Source organism: Schistocerca piceifrons, chromosome 11 (assembly GCF_021461385.2).
Source record: "Schistocerca piceifrons isolate TAMUIC-IGC-003096 chromosome 11, iqSchPice1.1, whole genome shotgun sequence".
Lineage (NCBI taxonomy): Eukaryota > Metazoa > Arthropoda > Insecta > Orthoptera > Acrididae > Schistocerca > Schistocerca piceifrons.
In genome coordinates, this window is record NC_060148.1 from 103,568,606 (window position 1) to 103,589,071 (window position 20,466).

The following is a 20,466-nucleotide window of genomic DNA, read 5'->3' on the forward strand; positions in this document are numbered from 1 at the left end:
CCTAACGTTACCGCTGGATATATTTCGTAAACCACATCAAATACTGACGAACAGATTCCACAGACCGAACGTGAGGAGAGGGGCTAGTGTAATTGTTTAATACAAACCATACAAAAATGCACGGAAGTATGCAGTGCCGTTTGTTGCATTGTAAAATGTTAATTACATCCGGAGATATTGTAACCTAAAGTTGACGCTTGAAACATTGTCCTCACTTCATTGCAGGGGCCCAAACAGCTGTAACATACATCGCTTTTCTACAGAATGATCTGCCAACGTTCCTCGAAAATGTCCCACTGGAAACGCGTCGACGTATGTGGTATCAGCATGATGGTGCACCTGCACATTCCGCAATTAACACTAGGCTGACCCTTGACAGGGTGTTCGACGGGCGTTTCATAGGACGTGGAGGACGCATAAGTTGGCCAGCCCATTCTCCTGATCTTACACCTCTGGACTTATTTCTGTAGGGTACGTTAAAGGCGAATGTGTACCGTGATGTGCCTACAACCCCAGAGGATATGAAACAACGTATTGTGGCAGCCTGCGGCGACATTACACCAGATGTACTGCGGCGTGTACGACATTCATTACGCCAGAGATTGGAATTGTGTGCAGCAAATGATGGCCACCACATTGAACATCTATTGGCCTGATATGTCGGGACACACACTATTCCACTCCGTAATTGAAAACGGAAACCACGTGTGTACGTGTACCTCACCCCTCATGGTAATGTACATGTGCGTCAGTGAAAAAGACCAATAGAAAGGTGTTAGCATGTGGACGTAATGTGCTGTTCCAGTGTCTTCTGTACCTAAGGTCCATCACCGTTCCCTTTGGATCCCTACGTAATTCGGTGCTCTCCGATACACACGATCGAACAGCGGAGGAGTGGTACTCAAGCGTCAACTTTAGGTTACAATATCTCCGGAAGTAATGAACATTTTAGAATGCAACAGACAGCACTGATTACGTATTTCTTTATATGTTCAGATGTGCTAACAAAACTAACGGGGTTCCATTTAAAAAAAATGTAGGTTTATGTTAAAAAACATACTTCTGTGCATTTTTTTATGGTTTGTAGTAACAAATTACACTAGCCCCTCTCCTCACGTTCGATCTGTGGAATCGATTCGTCAGTACTTGATGTGGTTTACGAAATATATCCAGCGGTAACGTTAGGTGACTCACCCTGTATTTATCAACTGTCGCTGGAGACAGGTGTGGCTGTCACTCGTAGAAGTATCGTCAGTCACCTGTATGCTGAAACGGCTGCTCCGTGTTGCCGTGTTTCAGAATCGTCCGCAATGGAAGCAGTTAAGGACATCACAGAGACGGTGGCTGTCAACCTGGGTGCACTCCTGGACGCCGGGGACGACGCCATGGTGATACTCGAGGCAGGTGACACTCGGCTGGTGGTGCACAGGGCCGTCCTGGCGGACAGGAGCCCCGTATTCGCGACCATGTTCGCCCACGACACCCTCGAGGCCTGCACTGGCGTGGTGAGGATTGCCGACATCGGTGGCCCGGTGCTGAGGGAGCTGGTCTCCTACCTGTACACCCTGCGGGCCCCCCAGCTGCCCGGCATGGCCCCCCAGCTGCTGACTGCAGCGGATAAGTACGGGGCGTCGGGGCTGAAGGCAGAGTGCGAGCGGCAGGTGGCCGCTCAGCTGACCGTGGAGACCGCGGCGGCCGCAGCCACCCTCGCAGTCCGCCACTCCTGCAGTGACCTCAGGCGAGCAGCCATCGAATTTATTAAGACCTGTCCCTTCGAGGTGATGGCCACTCAGGGGTGGGCAGATGCCATGCGGAAGCAGCCGGAAGACTTGATCGAAGTGAGCCGGTTGCTGTACGATCCACCACCACAAACCAGGTAAGTGTGAGACAACCCACTGATTCATGTCTCTCGGTTCTAGGTGTGTGTATTTCCAACTGTGTAATGTTTCCCACTGCATTTTCGTAGATGTGTGTCTGCTGTAAAATACACCATCATAGACAGTCATTTCACGATAGCTCACAATGCTATCATTACCCTCGTGTAGCAGTTTCAGTGAACCCCTAAACTGAACAGTGTTCATTACCAGGTATGGTAGCTAACAAAAATCATCAGAGAGCCAGTTTGTAGGCATTATATTAAACTACATGTATACAGAAAGTGGTTGTTTAGGTTTTAGCATCAACTGTCATGACAGAGGGTACACTCACTGTGTGAATAGAGCATGACCCAGACTGCTGTGGACACAAAGCTGTATTGCCCAGCATAGGCTCCGACACAGTGACGGGTGTAGTTTGCAACCGGCAGCCTGTACTGGTTGCTGTAGGCCTGTTCCCATAAAGTAGTCGCTAAAGTTGTCCATAGCCTCTGTGGCTGATGACAATGAGACACCTTTGAATAGTGCCACACTGCATAAAGATGATGACCGAGTAAGTCACTTACAGCCGACACCTCGAGAAAGTTAGTGTACTGCAGAATGATTAGAGGAGGGCGGCAACTTATCTACAATTTTATATTGCTGATGTTGACCTGTGGAATTTTCTTCGTGTAGTAAAGGAGAGTAATCATTATTCACACCTTAGTATTACAGCTTTGGCTCTTGCGTAGTTGTCTCTCACTTTCTTTCCACGTGCAAGCCATATGCCAGTAACTATCCCAAGATAATTCTTAGTTCTCTCCAAATCCAGACAGTACACGGAAGATGTTAATTGCTCTAAAGGCACATAATATAAAAGAATGCTCTGCTGTGAGGGCTTGTATGGAAGATGCTCAGAAAACCAGGTGAAGTAAGCATCGGTGCCCCAGTGGCTGACTGCTCACACCTCTTGCAGCCTGAGACCACCTCGCAGGATCACAGGGCAGACCTACCAGCAGTTCCAGCTGGTCCCATAAAATTGAGTCTTCCCACCTCATTTTGTTCGCCTCTGTACTCAGCATTACATAAAGCTCACGCAGTGCTTGGATAAGTTCCCTTCTGTGACACACAGAATACCGTGCCTTACTGTGTATTCGACGAACAGGTGTCCACCCCTGTGTGTGTGTGTTTCAGTGGATCTATGGCTTTACTATAGCCACCCAGTGAACACTACAGGCTTCCATTCTCCTGTGGCACACCTTATCATATTATCTATCCCATCCATTGTTGTTGCTGTTCCAACTCTGATAGTCTGTGACCATTAAAGTGTCTCTGCGACCAGAGTTACCATTTTTCTGCACCATCTTACAGTTACATATGTTCATACAAGTCTAATAGCCACTAACACTGATAAATGATCATTTATTTTCCATTTAGATTTTAATACTTATGTAGTATTTTATGTGCTATTTGACATATTGGAAATCTTGTGTTCGAGATGACACTGTGCATTCCCTGAACCAATTGTAATAAACATAGAGCCAGTGTTGTAAATCATTCAGTGTCTTTCTCTTTTATTCTATAAAGATTAACATCAAAATTCATTGTTTAAGCAATAAACATATTACAATTGTTATTTACATTCTTGAAAAAAATTTAAAACATTACATTATTCCAAACTCGTTATGCACGCTGTGGGAAATGACTCAAGCTCTTATGTTTGAAAAAATTTTTGTTAACGGGAATCTTTTTACTAACAGTAATCTTTGTGTACATTTTAAAAATTCTCTTGATGATGTATAATAGATTCTTGTCGTGATCTTCACCTAGTTCACTGCCTCATACTTCCCACACTATTGGGTGTCAGTTACAGACACATATACAATGTTTGGTTCTGGAACTGCCTCTGTCTTTCACTGATTCCACTTGACGCCCCCCCTCCCAGCCTCTCAAAATTATACATAGTATTACACACAAATTTTATACACCACAGGTACCTATGATTTTAATAATTAAAATAAGATGTATAAAACCACATGTAAGCAGAATTATTTTTTACTTCATACAGTGTCCACTTCACACAGTGAAGTGATAGTGTTTTCCCATTTTTTGGGGAGGATGTCTCACTATCCCATGTTCATCCTACTCCCCCTTGTACCCATGCCAGCCCTTCTAGATAGACATCAGATTCTCACGGAATTTACCATTCATACCTACTGTATGTGGAGGACAAACTTAATTGTATTTCAGTAGCAAGTTTACAGCACAGCTTACATCATCAATCACAAACATTGCTCATCACCCCCCCCCCCACACACACAATTAGTGTGTGTTTTTGCATCACTGGGGAATGACGCGGCTTACTTTAACTACCCCATGGTTTCATGTGTGCTTACAAAGTGAAGATGCTCACTTGAAAAATACTTAAATTCTTGTCAACCGTATTTAATGAATGAAATTGACATGAATGTGGTAATACTGTTATGACACGTAACTGTTGCACAACCACAGCCTCTTTCCGTTGTCAAATCACGAGTTTCACCGTGCCTTACTGCCCGCTGTACTGATTTCCTTCTCCAGCTCAATTTGAAACACGCTGTCAACCATTTCATTAGCTGTACCTTTCAAAGACCAGTTTTAAGACAGGCTTTGAACGATGTCTGATGATCAAAGTACCACATTAATTACAATACGAAATGTTTGACAATCAGACGAGTGTCGTGCCTGTCAAATTTATATGCGTGTGTTACCATGCTCAGAAGCAGCCAAATTTCCTGAACTGCGTTCCACCTGGTTTGTATGCAGCCACATAACTTTCTTGCACTTTGTCTATTATCGTCCATATGAAAACCAATACCACAGTAATGTAAATATCAGAAAACCCTTTACCAGAGATGACGGTCCTCAGTGCTTGTAAACTGAAATGAATTATAATAAATGAGATTTCAAAAAGCAAGATTCAGCTTCAAACTACATGCTTTTGTATTGGACTGGGATCCAGGACTCCAATCCGGTCACTACAGATCTTAACTATCATTTTAACCGCATGTAACATCATATGCACTTTTTCAAAAGTTTTGGGCAAGGATTGTGAATGAAGCACAATAAACTGTTATAATTTTATGTATCGAAATTTTTCACCGCTAGAGGGATGATGAAACTGAAATGATTATACAACAAAGTATTCCCCTGCTGCGTTTCGAACCCAGCATATATCATGTTGTTTTCTAGCCACATATAGATACACAATGTCAGTTTATTTCACTACCAGTGAGATACGCTCATGTCTGAACTATAAATTATGCGAGGAAAAGTTCTGTGCTGACTGGGACTCTTAACCCTGTATATGCTATCACCACTGGCTACACACCTGTCAAATACTTTTCCACCAGCCACTAGGAGTGGAATTTATAAATCTGAAATGATAGGATAAAAAGTTCTCTGCCTGTTTCAGGGTCAAAATTGGCACCAATTGTTATTGTTGACGTTGCATGCACAAATGCTAACAATCATAATTGCTTTCCACATATTACTTGCAGTGCAAATGCTACAACTTGAAATCACACAGCGAAAATTTTTGTACCCAACCAGTATTTAAAACCAGACCTTCCCCTTTCATTGAAACCTGGATAACTATGGAATGTTGGGGACCCAACAAAATGATGGAACTGTATTGTCCGAAAAGTGTTCAAGATGGCAGAAAGAGATATCTGGGTTAGATTCCCATTTCAGCACCAACATTTTCAACATTGCAAGTTCAAATAAGTGTGCCGTGACTTTACATGACAATTGTTCTAGGGATGAAATAAAATTTCTGGTGCAAGAAAGGTTAATGGTGAGCTTCCACTAGCCGGACGTCTGTCATGGCCCAACATACACCGACTCTCCTCCAGCAGGTAGTGAAGGAGTGTCGGCTTTATTGTAGATTAGGAAGGAAAGTGGAACCTTATGTTGTTCAACAGAAGTCACCAGAGGCAAAGAGAGTCTGTTAATACGTGTTAAGTGTTTGGCTGATCAGTGACTCGAACACAGAGCTTCAACAAATGAAGGTAGAGCAATTTTAATAGACCACCAAACTACTTTCAATGCAGTGCCATTGTTTTGCCGTTAACGAAGGATGCTCCTCACTGGATGAGTGTTCCGTTTCCCTGGAGGTTCATTACAGCCTTTACAAAACATTCTTTTCCTTGTTAATCCATATCAGTGGCCACTAGTTGCCTCAGCTACCTAATGTGTACTTTAGAGTTGTTTTTGTAATCACTGAAATAAAATCACATAATTGTCAGCTGCACTACTGGCATTATTGTAGGCTACAGAAATTTCTGCAGGAAGTGTTTTCTCCCACCCGGGCTGCTGTGATCTTGTAAGAGTTTAGGTTACACCAACACTAGATCGTACAAAATAAACTCAGTGACAAGTATCAATCAAACTTCCAGAATGTTCTCCAGGGATCATTGTCACATTTATAACTGCAGTAGTGTGGCATTGTGTCAAGGAACGTTAATTAATTTCTAGTTCTTTATTATTGTGATAGAGGCTTATAATTTTACTAAAAGAAGAGATGAATTTGATATATAAGGTAGTCAACCATAGGCAGTGACTGTTGTTTGAGAATGCATCCATTGTTATTCTTGAAGTGGCTTCCCTTTATTATAATTTCAGAAGGAATTTATTTTTTACTTTGAAGTGGTATTAAGCTACTAAGCAGCCATGTTTATCCACTATAATAGTTTTTTGAAGAGATCATTCATTATTATAATTTCTTATGTTATTATTAACACCGTCAATCTTGGCAAAGATGAGGCTTGTCTTCAGTAAATGTAGCTTATGTAGCACAGATAATCCCTCCATATAAATTCCATGTGGAAAAAGGAGGCCTAAAAATGTACCGTGCAAGTGCGTAAGAAAGTCCATCATTTTTCCTCATGTAGCATACTACATTGATGCATGTAGCCTAAAAGGACCACCCATAATTTAACTGAAACAAGTAGATTCATGCATAATATCATAGACTTTTGTCTGACGTGTTGTCATGCAGGTTGGAATAAGTATATTTATCAATCATAGTTTTTTATTTGTAGCTATAAAATATTCTTGGAGTGACTTATTGAATATTGTACACTTGAAGGTCATAAGGATTGTTGTTTAAACCTTCGAAAATGATGCATGAAGTATTTTGTGCATCACAGTATATTGATAATTTTTACTTATGGACCATCTGACAGCAACTGAATAAAACACAATTTTAGTGCCATACGCGTTTCGAGTTTATTTTCTGCAAGGCGTTATCAGTGGCCTGGAATATGTACATATGTTAGCTATTTAATTTACATTTTTGTCACTGTGCCTATAGGTTATAAACAGTTCTGGTGGTTGGTATGTCCTATTAAGTAGTAATGTTTTGAACTGTACTTACAGGTTGTGTGGACAATTTCTTACATATTGCATTTTTGGTGTTGTTCTTCTTATGAATGCCAATTTGCAGTTTTTTCCCACACTCCACAGCACTATGAACTGAAAGATTGTTTCAATGCAATGTTTTGGTTTCTATTGCCGACTGTCAAATGTTTTTACCAAAGATCGAATGTTATTGCGAAATTTTCGAGTGTAATTATTGAAGTATCTGTGATCTGTTTGTGTACGCATTTGTGTGTGTGTGTGTGTGTGTGTGTGTGTGTGTTATGGTGTGGTATTTTTTTTTATTTTGGCTCTGCTTATGTGTGTAGGTCATGGTGTACCATCTGGTTCTTTTCTGTGTGGTGTAGTCAGTGTGTGTTTGTAAGTTTTCAGCTTTTGAGTCCTTTTGTATTCTGGAAATGTATTTGTTCTGTTGTATTATTTTGTGTGTGTATGTGGTAAGTGTGTCAAAGAAATTACGTCAGGAAATAATTTTTTCATTTGCAGTTGGTTTGTTTTGATGTGGTGGTTTACCAGTATGGCTCAATCGATTACTGCCAAATGTCATGAAATGTGACCAATTAGCCATCATGTGGCACTTTAATTCAATAGGAAATGTCGAGGAAGAAAGAAAGAAAGAAGTAATTAAGTGTCAAACATCCCATCGACTGCAAGACCATTAGAGACAAAGTAGAATCTACAGCTCTCAAATGTTAGAAAGGAAATAGAGCCATTTCAAAGGAATGGTCACAGTATTTGCATTGCTTAGTTTAAGAAAATAAAGGAAAACCTAAAACAGGATGGTTGGATGGACATTTGAACTATTTGGCTTTACCTTCATAAAACAAAAATGTTTGGTCCTGACAAAAAACGTAAAATCAAAGGCTAATGTGAGTCCTCAGAATGTAACAGTACACATCTGGTGTAATGAAGCTCTTTTGTGTTACGAAATTCTTCCCATGGATATGTCCATAGTTATTAGCATCCATTGTATTCATGGTTGTCTGCAAAGATTTTCATTGTGTCGTGTACATAAAACCAGAGGAGAAAAGCAATTTTGATTTTTATCGCCTCTGCATGTCTTGTCAACTATGACACGTGGTGTCGATTTCAAGTCTGTCACACAAAACTTTAAATGATTGCTTGAAAAGTTAAAACACATACCTCGTAGCAAGTGGCGAAAAAGAATTCGATAATCATCATCATCTTGTGTGCAGTCAACAACGATGGTGCATGCAGCACACGGGGATAGATTCCCAACCTACACAGAATGTTCCGTTAGGTTATTTCCAGTTCATATATGGGCACATCCTGCTACAGCTAAACTAAGCAGATGTTTAACATGTATTTGTGGTTAGAAAAGAATGAGAGGTGGTTGATTCAGATCCCAGTAAAGGAACAAAATACTTTTTCTCAACAGTTCAGATTCTCATTTTGCTATATTTGGATATGTAATGTATTATTGCAATTAGTTAACAATCCTATTAGTTGCTAGGTTTGAATCATCGAACACAATGCCAAGTCATTTCAACATGCACCCACACACAAGTGCTTACGTGTGGCTGAAATGATATTTAAGATCTTTCGTACTTAGTTAACAGAGAAAATAGGTGCTCAATTGGAATCCTGGATGGTAGTCTTAATACAAATGTTTTCGTCACTTAATTTCAAGTTGAAACTTAGTTTCCAAAAAGTCATTTATTGCAATAAACTTGAGTTTACAAGCTGCCATCTAATTATAACAGGATTCGATATTCACACTATCGTGATATTAGTCCGATTGTGGACTCAGTGTTACAAATCAGTTGCTTCAAGTGGGGTCTTGTAGTAATCATTTTGTAGAGTGAAATGCCCATATCGAAAAGAGATCAGAGGAACTGCAAGACAGTAACATTATGTGGGTGCGTGCGTTGTTCCCCTACACTCTGTCAAGGAATATGGGACTTCATCATCATCATACAATTTAGGTGGAGTGGAATTCAGGCCGTTTGGATAGTTTTGATGACGATAGCACCTGAGCTAACATGTCCAGTAATTCTGTAATTATGTTTTGTGCAAGTATTGGGCATTGTATGTACCTTCTGGCTGCACCTAGATTTGAACTACCTGTTGTATGGGGTTGAGCGACTGCCATGGAAAGCTCAGATCGTACTACTGATTTTTATTAGCTTACTGGTAATTCATTTGTATTAACTGGAGCCCTATCCCCTTTTGGATGGTCCCTCAGCAGTGCTGGCTGTAGTGAGCCACCTCCACATCCCCACGAGGACACGCCCAGCCAGCTCACACGCTGCCTCTCTGTATGTGCAGTGCACCAGTCGTTACAGATCTGAGGACCACCACCACCAGCACCACAACCACAACCAGGACCACCACCATCACCGCTGCCACCACCACCTCTGCCAGCGCCCCTCACCAGACACCTGCTGCTGCGCGGCCCATGACTCCTCCACCTGATGAGGCCACTGTCTCTCAAATGCGGTGAGTTCCCTCAAAACACACACACACACACACACACACACACACACAATTATATGGTAAGTAAGATATAAATACTGAAAAGCAAAGTATAAATGCTCAGTCTAGATTTAATGAGGGTCAGCAAAGTGAACTGGGAATGAAATCAAAACATACAATCAGAGGTGGTATCTCCACGACAAGATCATAGTATCATGGGAGAGAGGTTAGTTAAGAATAGGTCGGTAGGAAAAATAGTTATTGTCAACAGTTCAGTGTCTTATTCACCAAGACCAGCAAACCAATGCCAACAATAATTCAGACAGATTTTCACTCTGCAGCGGAGTGTGCGCCGATATGAAACTTCCTGGCAGATTAAAACTGTCTGCCAGACCGAGACTTGAACTCGGGACCTTTGCCTTGCGTGGGCAAGAGCTCTACCAACTGAGCTACCCGGGCACGAGTCAAGCCCCGTCCTCACAGCTTTACTTTTGGCAGTACCTCGGCTCCTACCCTCCAAACTTTATAGAAGCTCTCCTGCAAACCTTGCAGAACTAGCACTCCTGAAAGAAAGGATATTGCGGAGACACGGCCTAGCGACAGCCTGGGGGAGGTTTCCAGAATGAGAGCCGTGCTTGGGTAGCTCAGTTGGTAGAGCACTTGCCCACGAAAGGCGAAGGTCGCGAGTTCGAGTCTTGGTCCGGCACACAGTTTTAATCTGCCAGGAAGTTTCAATAATTCAGACAATGTCATGCCCAGAAAATTTAGTGATGGGGAGAAAATGAGTGCACTGAATGTGTAAACTGTCAGACGAGATAAATGTCTATTACTTTAGATGTATTGTAATGGTCTAGTAGAGGTCAGACTCATACACACACATTTATGAGACCATTTTTGGTGCTTGTCAGGAATGAGAGAGGAGAAAGAACCCAGTAATTTGCTATAAAGTTTCTGTTAGTCACAAGAAATATACTCGGCAATCACCAAACAGAAGCAAACGCCAGCAGAGCCTCAGCTTGCCAGGGTGTGGACCACCTTGGTTGCCCCACTGTAGTCTTCTGTAACAGCCAGTCTCGGTAACCAGACATGTTGACAATGTGTGTCTGTCTGAGCAGCAGATTTGCAGTGCCATGAGCTCCCAATTACATGCATTCCTATCTCTGTCTTTCCCTACAGTTTTTAACCTCAGCAACCACCTCTAGTTCCACAGCGGTTATTCCCTGATGCCTTCAAATATAACTTACTCTGCTGACCCTTGTACTTGTCACAGTTTTCTTCATATCACACTATCCTCACCTATTCTGCAGAGATGTTCGATAGTTCTTCTGTTATGAGTTCACCTAGTTTAAACATCCATCAATAGCACCGCATTTACAATGCTCCGATTCCCCTCTTGTTTTTCCATAATCCATGATTAATTTTTACGCAGTACTGTCCTCCAAGCATACATTCAGGTATGTCTAACACAAATTAAGGCCTATCTGTGATATTAGTAACTTTGTTTTGCGAGGAATCTCCTGTTATTCCATGCTACATTACTCCTTATAACAACCGTGCTTTGACCCTCAGTGTAAATTAGCATGATGTGTACCAGAGTCCCTACAAGTGGTCTACTATGTGGTCCTTAATTCTGTTAACTTTGCCACCAATGTTATTTCTGCCACACCCCAATACTTTCCTCTTTCTTCCATTCATTAATCCTGATTTGGCACTCATTCAACTGTTTATTACATTCACCAATTCTGGTGATTCAGTCTGACTTTCAGTGAACACAGAAATATCACCAGTGAATTTTATCAATGAAATCCTTTTCACCTTCAGTTTTAATTAAATTGCTATAAGTTTCTTCAGTTTCACCAATGTTTCTTCAGTGTTCATCTGAACATTTGTGGAGATTACCTGCATCCTTATCTTTAACCATCTTTAATTCAGAATACCAGTTCTTGTTGATTATTGTACATATTCTATGTTACCTGCTGTTCCATATATCTTATATGTACCTTTTAAAAAAATTTCACGCACTCTCACTGTTTCATGCTGTCAAATGTCATGTAAAGATCTGCAAATCCAATAAAGATCTCTTGATTTTTCTTGAACATCCCTTCCACTATCCCTCGATCCTTTACTCCAAATTCAGTTTTCTCAAACAGATTGTCACCTTTGTCTTCCATTCTTCTGCATGTTTTTGTTATTTTTTCAGTAAGTTCTATTCATGAGCTGTTCAGCTATTGCACTTATAGGCGCTTGGTTGCTTCTGTAGTGCCTGGATGGTGTTTCTCCGGCAGTCTGTTGTTATGACTCCTGTCTCATGGATTACGCAGACAAATGTGAATACTCACGTTATTGCCATTTATTATCGCATCATCTAGAGCCTCAAAGAAGTTAAAATTCCTATTCCATTCCTGTGTACTTCAGTATCCTATTATTTACACACTGAATTTTCATAACAATTTTCTTAAAATTTAGTTCACGAACTGGTCCGAGCATGGGGGTCACAACCCGGACCACACGCCACTGTTAAGCACTAATGAAGGACTGGATCTCTTACTTAGATTGCACATAATTCATTAAGGTCAATCCAACACATTTATTTCAAATACATAAATGAAGTTACATTTGAATATGTCTGACATTAAACAGCAATAAAAAAAAAACAATTTCAATATCAGCTGATTTAGTGCGTGAAGTGCGAGTTAAGCCAATAACCAGGTAAACTAAATTTGAATCTGTCTGGCATCAAACGGGAATAAAATACTTTTTTTTATATGTTTAAACTACAGGATTAAGGAATTCCAAATCTTTCCCCTTACTAGGCGGAGGCTGAGCCAGAAACACAGAATGCCCCAAAATCTCAGTTTTGCTGTGAAATCTTACAGGACACCCGAAAGCAGTAACAGACAAGGGGTCGGCGCCCACAAATAACATAGGCCAAGAGTCAGGCCGGGAGCACATCCCACGAGAACTTGTTCACACTATGCTCACCACAAACTGTACACATTCTGACCGAACATCTGCTTGCGGTGGCTCCCAGAAGGACGAAGCAACCAACAGCCCCACACCGTGCTTCTCACACAGGCACCTCAATTTGTACAAACATCTAGGCCAACTCCGGACTCCCCTCTCACTGCGAGGCTTGGCACAATTTATACGAAATGCCTTCCAGGCAACCAGTAACCGCTGCAGGAGTTTCACTATTCACAAACAGCCCCAGCGTAACAGACATCACACACGTGCTTACGCCCGAGCTACAACTCGGCCAGTCTCACCGGCCGCCTCAAACCGACTGCTTCTCGCCGTCTCTCGCGCCCCAGCCGAAAACGCAAAGATGCTCATGCCTGGGGACGCACCAAAGATAAGCCGATTGCTGATGATCGACCAGCGATCTGGCTCAGTCATTATCATAACTGAATTGTGATCTGAGTGCACATCTGTTCCTGGATACACCTTACAATTCAATACCTGACTCCAGAGTGTGTGTCTGGTTATGATGTACTCCAGCTGGAAATGTCTTTACCAGCTAAAGCTCTGCCTCCCTCCTTAAGAGCTGAAAATGCTGAGATACCGAAGCAACCGCACAAATGTCACAGAACACAGGACATAGCCTTGCAGCAAGTCAGCCATCCACATGTGGTGGAATGGTGCAGGAGGGCTCCTCCAAAGGGAGTGCTTGTAACGGTACCACCGACCACCATAAATGGCAGTCAGTGATTACATTAAACCTCTCTGAGGAATTTTTGAGAAAATTGTGACCATGAGATAACCGAATGGGAACAGAACAAACAGACTGGGATTTGTTTCCGAAACACCCCAGCAGAGTATAACCAACACCAAACATTTGAGTGAGGAACAGATGTTCTCCAGCACAAAAGCAAGTCTTATTAATTAAATATTAGTTATGTATTAAAATTAGTCACCAGCCTAATTAGGAATTCTTGTCAAACAATGTAATAAAGCAGAAGACAGTGCTAAGGCTAACCTAACTTTCCTTGACACACACACACACAAAACTCTTTCTTTATATCTGTTCACGTTACAACAGAGTAACGTAGCCTTGCAGATAAATGTAGTACTAATTTGGAAGTCAAACAAATGGCCAATGAGATAGCAAACAGTAGCATATGCCTCACAACAACACGTACCTTGAATCAGGGCTTAATTTCGGTCAGAACACGTTCTGGCACCTCCCAGAAACTCCCTTTCTTCTAATTCTCCCTTTTTTACAGTACAGCACTGGAGATTTGAAATAGTATTAAATCAAAACGTAACTATAATTTTCCGCTGCACCAGAACAAGTGAACGTGACAATGGGTCGCCAATATGATGTGATGGGCAGGAGGTACTGTGTGTGTGTGTGTGTGTGTGTGTGTGTGTGTGTGTAAGATAAGTGGAGTATCATTCCAAAGTTGTGATTGGTACATATCGCCTTTTGTTTACAACTGCCAACAACCTCAGCGATGTAGTAGCAAGGCAACGTCTCATGTGTGTCAATGAGAAATAAATAATGTAAGCCATGTTTGAATGTGAATGTCTTTATAATTTGCTTTCATGAAATCATTTCATTCCATGTTGCAATTTATGTCACAGCTAAAAATCAAATGTGCGTATGGAACAGACATGACTAAAAGTTGGCAGTCTTTCGAGCCGATACGTCCCTTTGTGCACGGCACTCTTGACCTTTGTCTTTATCTGCCCGCACTCTTGTTAGAACATGGTTGACACTCCCAATGCAGAACGGACATGTATATGTTTGACCCATAAGTCTGTCTGTCTGTCTGTCTGTCTGCCCCAACATAGTTCTCAAACGAAAGTTCCAATTTTAAAGCCGTTTTTTTACTTGACAGCTGGTTTAATCAGGACGGTTCTTAGATATATTTCTGAAAGTCTGTTCAGCCATTTAAATGTCATGAGCTATATGAAGTAAAAATGTTTTCCGCCAGCATGCTCTCTTGAAATACATTACGTAGTCCATAAGAATTACATCACGTTACGTAGTGCCAAACTGTAGAGCTCAAAAAGATGTACCTAAATATAAGATTAAGGTTGAAGAATAATGACGATTTTTGTCTTCTGAAATTACCTGTTTCGGCACCCACAAAGCAGAGAAAGTGAGTGTGTGACTCAACTATGAAAGACAAACATATGCTCTTGCTGACTTTTCGTGGTTCTTTTTGAGGTCTACAATTCATTAAAAAATCAAATGATTTTGCTCTAATAGTTTATGTAGCATACTGTAAGAGAGCACGAAGGCAGCCCACTTTTTTGCGACTTGACTTACAACTATAGCCACAGCTTATTTCTTGTGCTACCTAAAGTAGCGAAATATATACTAATAGATAGTAAATGAATATGTCTGTGAGTTAAAGAAAGAAACATGTAAATCTCATAAGTGGTTTTCACGTTACAATCGCCTATCTGTATGTCCATTTGTGAATTCAGTCTTTGTAGTCCACGATTCAGACAGGTCGTGTCTACGGCTTTTTCAGTTTGAATCAGTTTACCTTGTTAGCCATCGCTGCCTCACGGAGAAGCCAACAGACAATCCAACAGGCACTTTAGGAATTAAAGTTCAACGATATTACTCAGTCACTCTATGTAGGTCAATCGCTTGCAGTTCAGTTGTTGTTCTGCTCAGAACCGACAGCACTGTTTCGGTTTGCTCGTAGTGTTTATTTACACAGCGAGACTGTGATTGGACACGAGAGTTTAATAGTTACGTATTTCTCTACAAAAATTAGTGACTTCTTTAAATCTAAAAGACAAACCACAGTTTAGATGTAGAATCCATGACGTCAGCTGTGGCTGGAGAAGACGATGCAAACAAAAAATCAGACGATCCTTCTCCTATGTCATTGTAGCAAAATGAAAATTTCTATAAGTTGGTGGATATGGATACAGACAAAACATCTGTAGACAGTATTGATAATTGTAATGATGATGAAAAGCCAGATTGTCGGTCTGTCGAACAATGTACAGATTATAAAGCTAAAAACCTGTGGTTAATTATTAAAAAAAGGCCAAGTTTTTAGAAGTGTATCTACACTAGGTAAAGGAACAAGAAGTTGTTACTGGGCGTGTTTTTGGACACCTTATAAGCAAGCAAAGTTAAATAGACCGTTTTATGAGTTTGAGACAGAAATTGATCTCCAAATTAAAAATGGTTTGGATATGGGCCGAATACTATGTTCAAATGTAGCTTGATCTAATACAGTGATTCAGATTTCTGACCAGATGACATCAGACCTAATAAATAATTTAATAAAAAGTGACTCCAAACTTTCACTTCTTTTGGATAAAGCCACTTCTCTTTCACACAAAAAAGCTTTGATTGTATAGTTCAGAACATTGTTAAAAGGGGAAACTCCATGACAATTTCTTTGACACTTTTTGAGCTAAATGACACAACAGCATCTGATATCTTGAAATAACTTTTAAAGCAGTTAGAATCACTAGGACTAGGCTGTGAGTTTTTGAAAGACCATTTAATCACTTTGACTTGCGATGGAGCTTCTGTCGTGTTAGGAAAAAAGTCTGACCTTGCAAAGCTGATGTTTCCAAACTTATTCATCTGGCATTGTTTGAATCATCGTTCAGAACTCACCGTGCACAACACAATAGAAGAAGTGATGGGAATTAATCATTTTAAAATATTCATGGATAAAGTTAGAAATATCTTCAGCTGCTCTCCGAAAAACAGCAGTGAGTTGGCAGTTGCTGCTAAAGGTTTGGAGCAAGAAATTTAAAAATTGGTCATATGTTTGACACTTGGGGTGGCCTCCAGTTTATTGGCAGTAAAAGCTGTGTGGAAAGATTGCAGGGCTCTGTACAGTCATTTTTTAGAAGTATCACAGGACACGAAACGAGACTCAAAACAACGGTCTTCTTACAAAGGGCTCTGTAATACATTGTCATCTACATCTTTCGTCTCCAACCTAGCTGTAATGTCTGATGCCTTAGAAGAGTTGGCCGATCTATCCCTACAGCTTGAAAGATCAAGTGTTAACCTTGTTCAAGCTCACAACGACATTACACTTTTATTAAAAGTGTTTGAAAGTCTGGTTGATTCAATGGGACAACATGCAAATGTAGCTAACATTGCACTGGAAAATATGAACTTTCAATGTGTTAAACTTTCTCAAAGCACAAATATTTCTAAGATTCCTGATAAACAGTTTTATCACAGCTTGGCAAATAATTTGTCATCTAGGTTGCATCCGAAAGCTACGATGATGTTATGAATTACATGAAGGCCATTCACCTGAAATTCTGGCCTAAAAACATATCGATCACTTACGGAGAAAATGAGATTTTTCGAATGTGTGACAGATTTAAGATTAATAGCCCTCTGAAATAATGAAGGACTTCAGGGAGTACAAACAGGGTCTGAAACCAGTACTAAACGGAGAAATGCCAACTGTTCTTGTACAGCCACCAATGTTCAAAAATTTTGTATCAATAATAAACAGCATTGCAGTGTCGATTTCAGAGTGTGAACATGGCATTTCTGCAATGAACTTAATTATGACACCACTGAGATCGTCACTCTACATCAGCACTGTTTGTAGTTCATTAAGCATCAGACTTCTGGGACCACCTGTAGCTAGATATGAAAATGGGTGTCTTGGATGGTGAAGGGATATCATTCTGCACTTGCTACACAGTCAAAAGCACAAAGTGATAGTGTATAATGAGGATAATTCTGTATTATGGAAATGTTTTTCTTAATCCATCTCCATTGATTGTGTTTGAAATAATTTCACAGTGCTTACTTTTTCTTCCTTTATTTGAGCCACTGAGTATGAACTTAGTTAAAACTAGGAGTTCAGTTAATAATACATCCTAAAAAGGTACTTTTTAACAATAAATACACAATGTATATTCTGTATAAACTGACTGGTCATATGCCACTGACTTTTGTCAGGATAACAGATGATTGTCATTTTAAGTTAATACGCTATGTTGAAAGTGTAATAAAATTTAAAGGGAAATATTTAAACAAAGTTGTATACCCTTAGGTCAAAGATATATACTGCACGTTGACAGGACTTATTTTATGAGTGAAGGGAAATTAAATTCATATTTCAAACTACAGAACTGTAATCTCAAAATTAATGCTCAGTACAATTTATTATTAATGTGATATTCTTGATTTGGAATTATTTGTAATTTTGTCATGAATGAGTTAACAGATCAATACTCAATCCGACCGATTCAGTTTATTGGTCATTATTGGTTTAACTGTTGAACGGCAAATAGAGCTAAAAATCTACTGAGATGTGGGATTCTTGAAGTTATGAACTGCTGCTTGAAACAGTGTAACATCTTCGTGCAGCCCGCTGAAGTAAAATTGTTTAAATAATGGTTTAACGTACAAACTAATTTTTTATATACACAGTATGTTATTGGAAATGAAAAAGTAATTTTAACAGAGCTATAATGGAACTCAAGAAGCTTTGACATTTTTGTAAAATATTCGCCAAAGATGGATGATTGTTATAAGTGTGACTTTGACTGAAATGGTAGACTTCACTGTGAAGCTGATTTTAATATAAGTTCATGTTTATTTTTGTAATAATTCTCTCTCAATTCCAAATGCGTTGATTGCTTTTCCTACAAGATGTATTCTACATGTAAAACGTTTCTCGGTCAGATTGCAGCAAATGTGTTAACAATTATAATAACAGGTCCCTTTTGATTGTTTGTGGTTTAATAAATAAATATTCAGTTTGCATCGGCTACTCATGAAATACGTTTTTCTCAGTTAAGACACTGTGGGCTTATGGAAAAGAACAAATCTGTCATCTCTATGACGAGTTTATCATTTCCTGATTATTATAACATAAAGAACACTTGCCCACAAAAAGCAAAGGTCCCGAGTTAGAGTCTCGGTCCGGCACACAGTTTTAATCTGCCAGGAAGTTTCATATCAGCGCACACTCCGCCGCAGAGTGGAAATCTCATTCTGGGAACAATAGTGTTTTTTCAGTTCAATTTTTACACTTAGGGTCTCATGTTAATTAAATGGTAAAGACCTTTCTCTTTGGCTAGTAACATAGGAACAACTAAATTTTTTACGAGTGTAAAAGTTAAGTCATAGATATTTTTAGTCTATTAGTTACATTTTACATTCAGAAGGGAATTTATTTATTACCTGTATAAATAAAACTTGTGATTTCTTTTTCACTCACTATCATGAAAGTTTCAAATGACAAAATCTGACTGAAGAACATTACATATAGTCTTTTCCCATGGCAGTGTAACATGATGTGGGGAGGAGAGGAGACGAGAGGAGAGGAGAGGAGGAAGATTACGGCAGCCTCAGGGTGAGGAAGTGGGAGGGGGGAATGTTTTAACTTTATCTTGCATTGTTATCAACTCTGGCATGACGCAACAATCAGCTGCTATGGTACAAAATGCTCACAGAATTAACGTTGCGTGAAGATGTGAGAAATCAAAATTGTGCTAGACCCAGATGGAGCAGGAATATCTTAGTCATTAACTGCTAAATGCCTTGTTGATAAATACTGAACACACGTTCATAAAGCAGCTACAAAAAAACTGAACGTTGTGGCTGGCAGCATTTGAAAATGTGATGTCGTGAGTATGACTTGGTGCCAATACGTGTGAAGCAGAACTATGGAGCAAAGTGACACTGGTATGGCAGATGGTGGAACCTTGTGGTGTTATGTTTTTGATTATAAGATATTATGGTTTAAAAACCTGAATTTCAGAACTGTATTTAAGAAAGAATTTCTCATTGTAAGTCTTATCACAAGTCTCTCTCTGTGGCCAGTGGGGGGAGTGGTAGAAGGGGGGCACCTTACGGCACCTAAAAGTTTAAAAATTAAGCCCTGCCTTGAAAGAACTAGATGCAGCAGTTAATAGAACCAGTCACCAACACACATGATACTAATAGCAATATTGAACAGGGCAGAGCATGAAGTGATTGATTTAAATCAGGAGGTCTATTATTATCATACCATATAACATCATTGCTAGTACACGGTCTCTATACCTTAACGCTACCCAGCTTGCATTAAAGTAGCTAATGCAGTAAATATTTCTTTATTGAGCCCAGTTTGAAGCAATTAAACAGAATGCAAATCTAACTACACTGGCTCTGGAGGGACCTTTGCTTTGCTTCATTAACGAACTAGTTTAGCACATGAGTGCCTCAAAGTGTCATGGTTTGAACAGCCATGCTCATTAACAAATCTTCACAAGTGTGTATGGAAAATGGTGAGTATTCTCATCAATAATTATTCATTAAGTGAAGCACAACAAACTATAACTCTTCAAATAACAAATGTGCTTTGAAAAGTAGTCTTTTAACCCTCTCAAAATATAGTTGGTTGGGCAAATGCCAACACCATTAAATTCAAGTTAAAACACCTTCTTATGGAATGAACAGTAATAAAACTTTGTAATTCTGATCAAAGTGCATAAATGCAACAATTAATAATCTTTTTCACTTCTAATCAGTATTATTATTATTCTTTTAACTAACAACTTTACTATTTTTGGACAGCTTTTAAGTAAGACAAAGTATTTAAGAAAATTAATGCAGAGCGATTTAAAAATGCACTGGAAGTGGTGTATTTCTCAAATTATTTTCACCTTGCAAACTGATGTTCAGGCTGTTCATGTGAGAGGTAATGTCCACAACAGTTTCAAGGTCTGATATCCAACAAGGGTCTTCCAACATAGGTTCACTTTTTCCCTTCTCATGTAAGAATGTTACTATGACCAAACGTAAATCAAA

General features: G+C 39.8%; 1 protein-coding gene and 1 non-coding gene across 2 annotated transcripts in view; one reads left to right on the forward strand and one right to left on the reverse strand.

The window, feature by feature from the left end:
* Nucleotides 1-20,466, forward strand: part of LOC124719755 (ankyrin repeat domain-containing protein 17-like) — a 62,148-nt gene that overhangs the window by 35,701 nt on the left and 5,981 nt on the right. The window contains exons 2-3 of the mRNA XM_047244955.1: nucleotides 1,300-1,876; nucleotides 9,561-9,731. Of these exons, the coding sequence (XP_047100911.1) occupies nucleotides 1,311-1,876; nucleotides 9,561-9,731 (737 nt within the window). The 5' untranslated portion in view covers nucleotides 1,300-1,310. The remainder of the gene's footprint in view (nucleotides 1-1,299; nucleotides 1,877-9,560; nucleotides 9,732-20,466) is intronic.
* Trnaa-cgc lies at nucleotides 10,093-10,167 on the reverse strand. The gene has a single exon. It is a non-coding gene; the product is annotated as a tRNA-Ala (tRNA).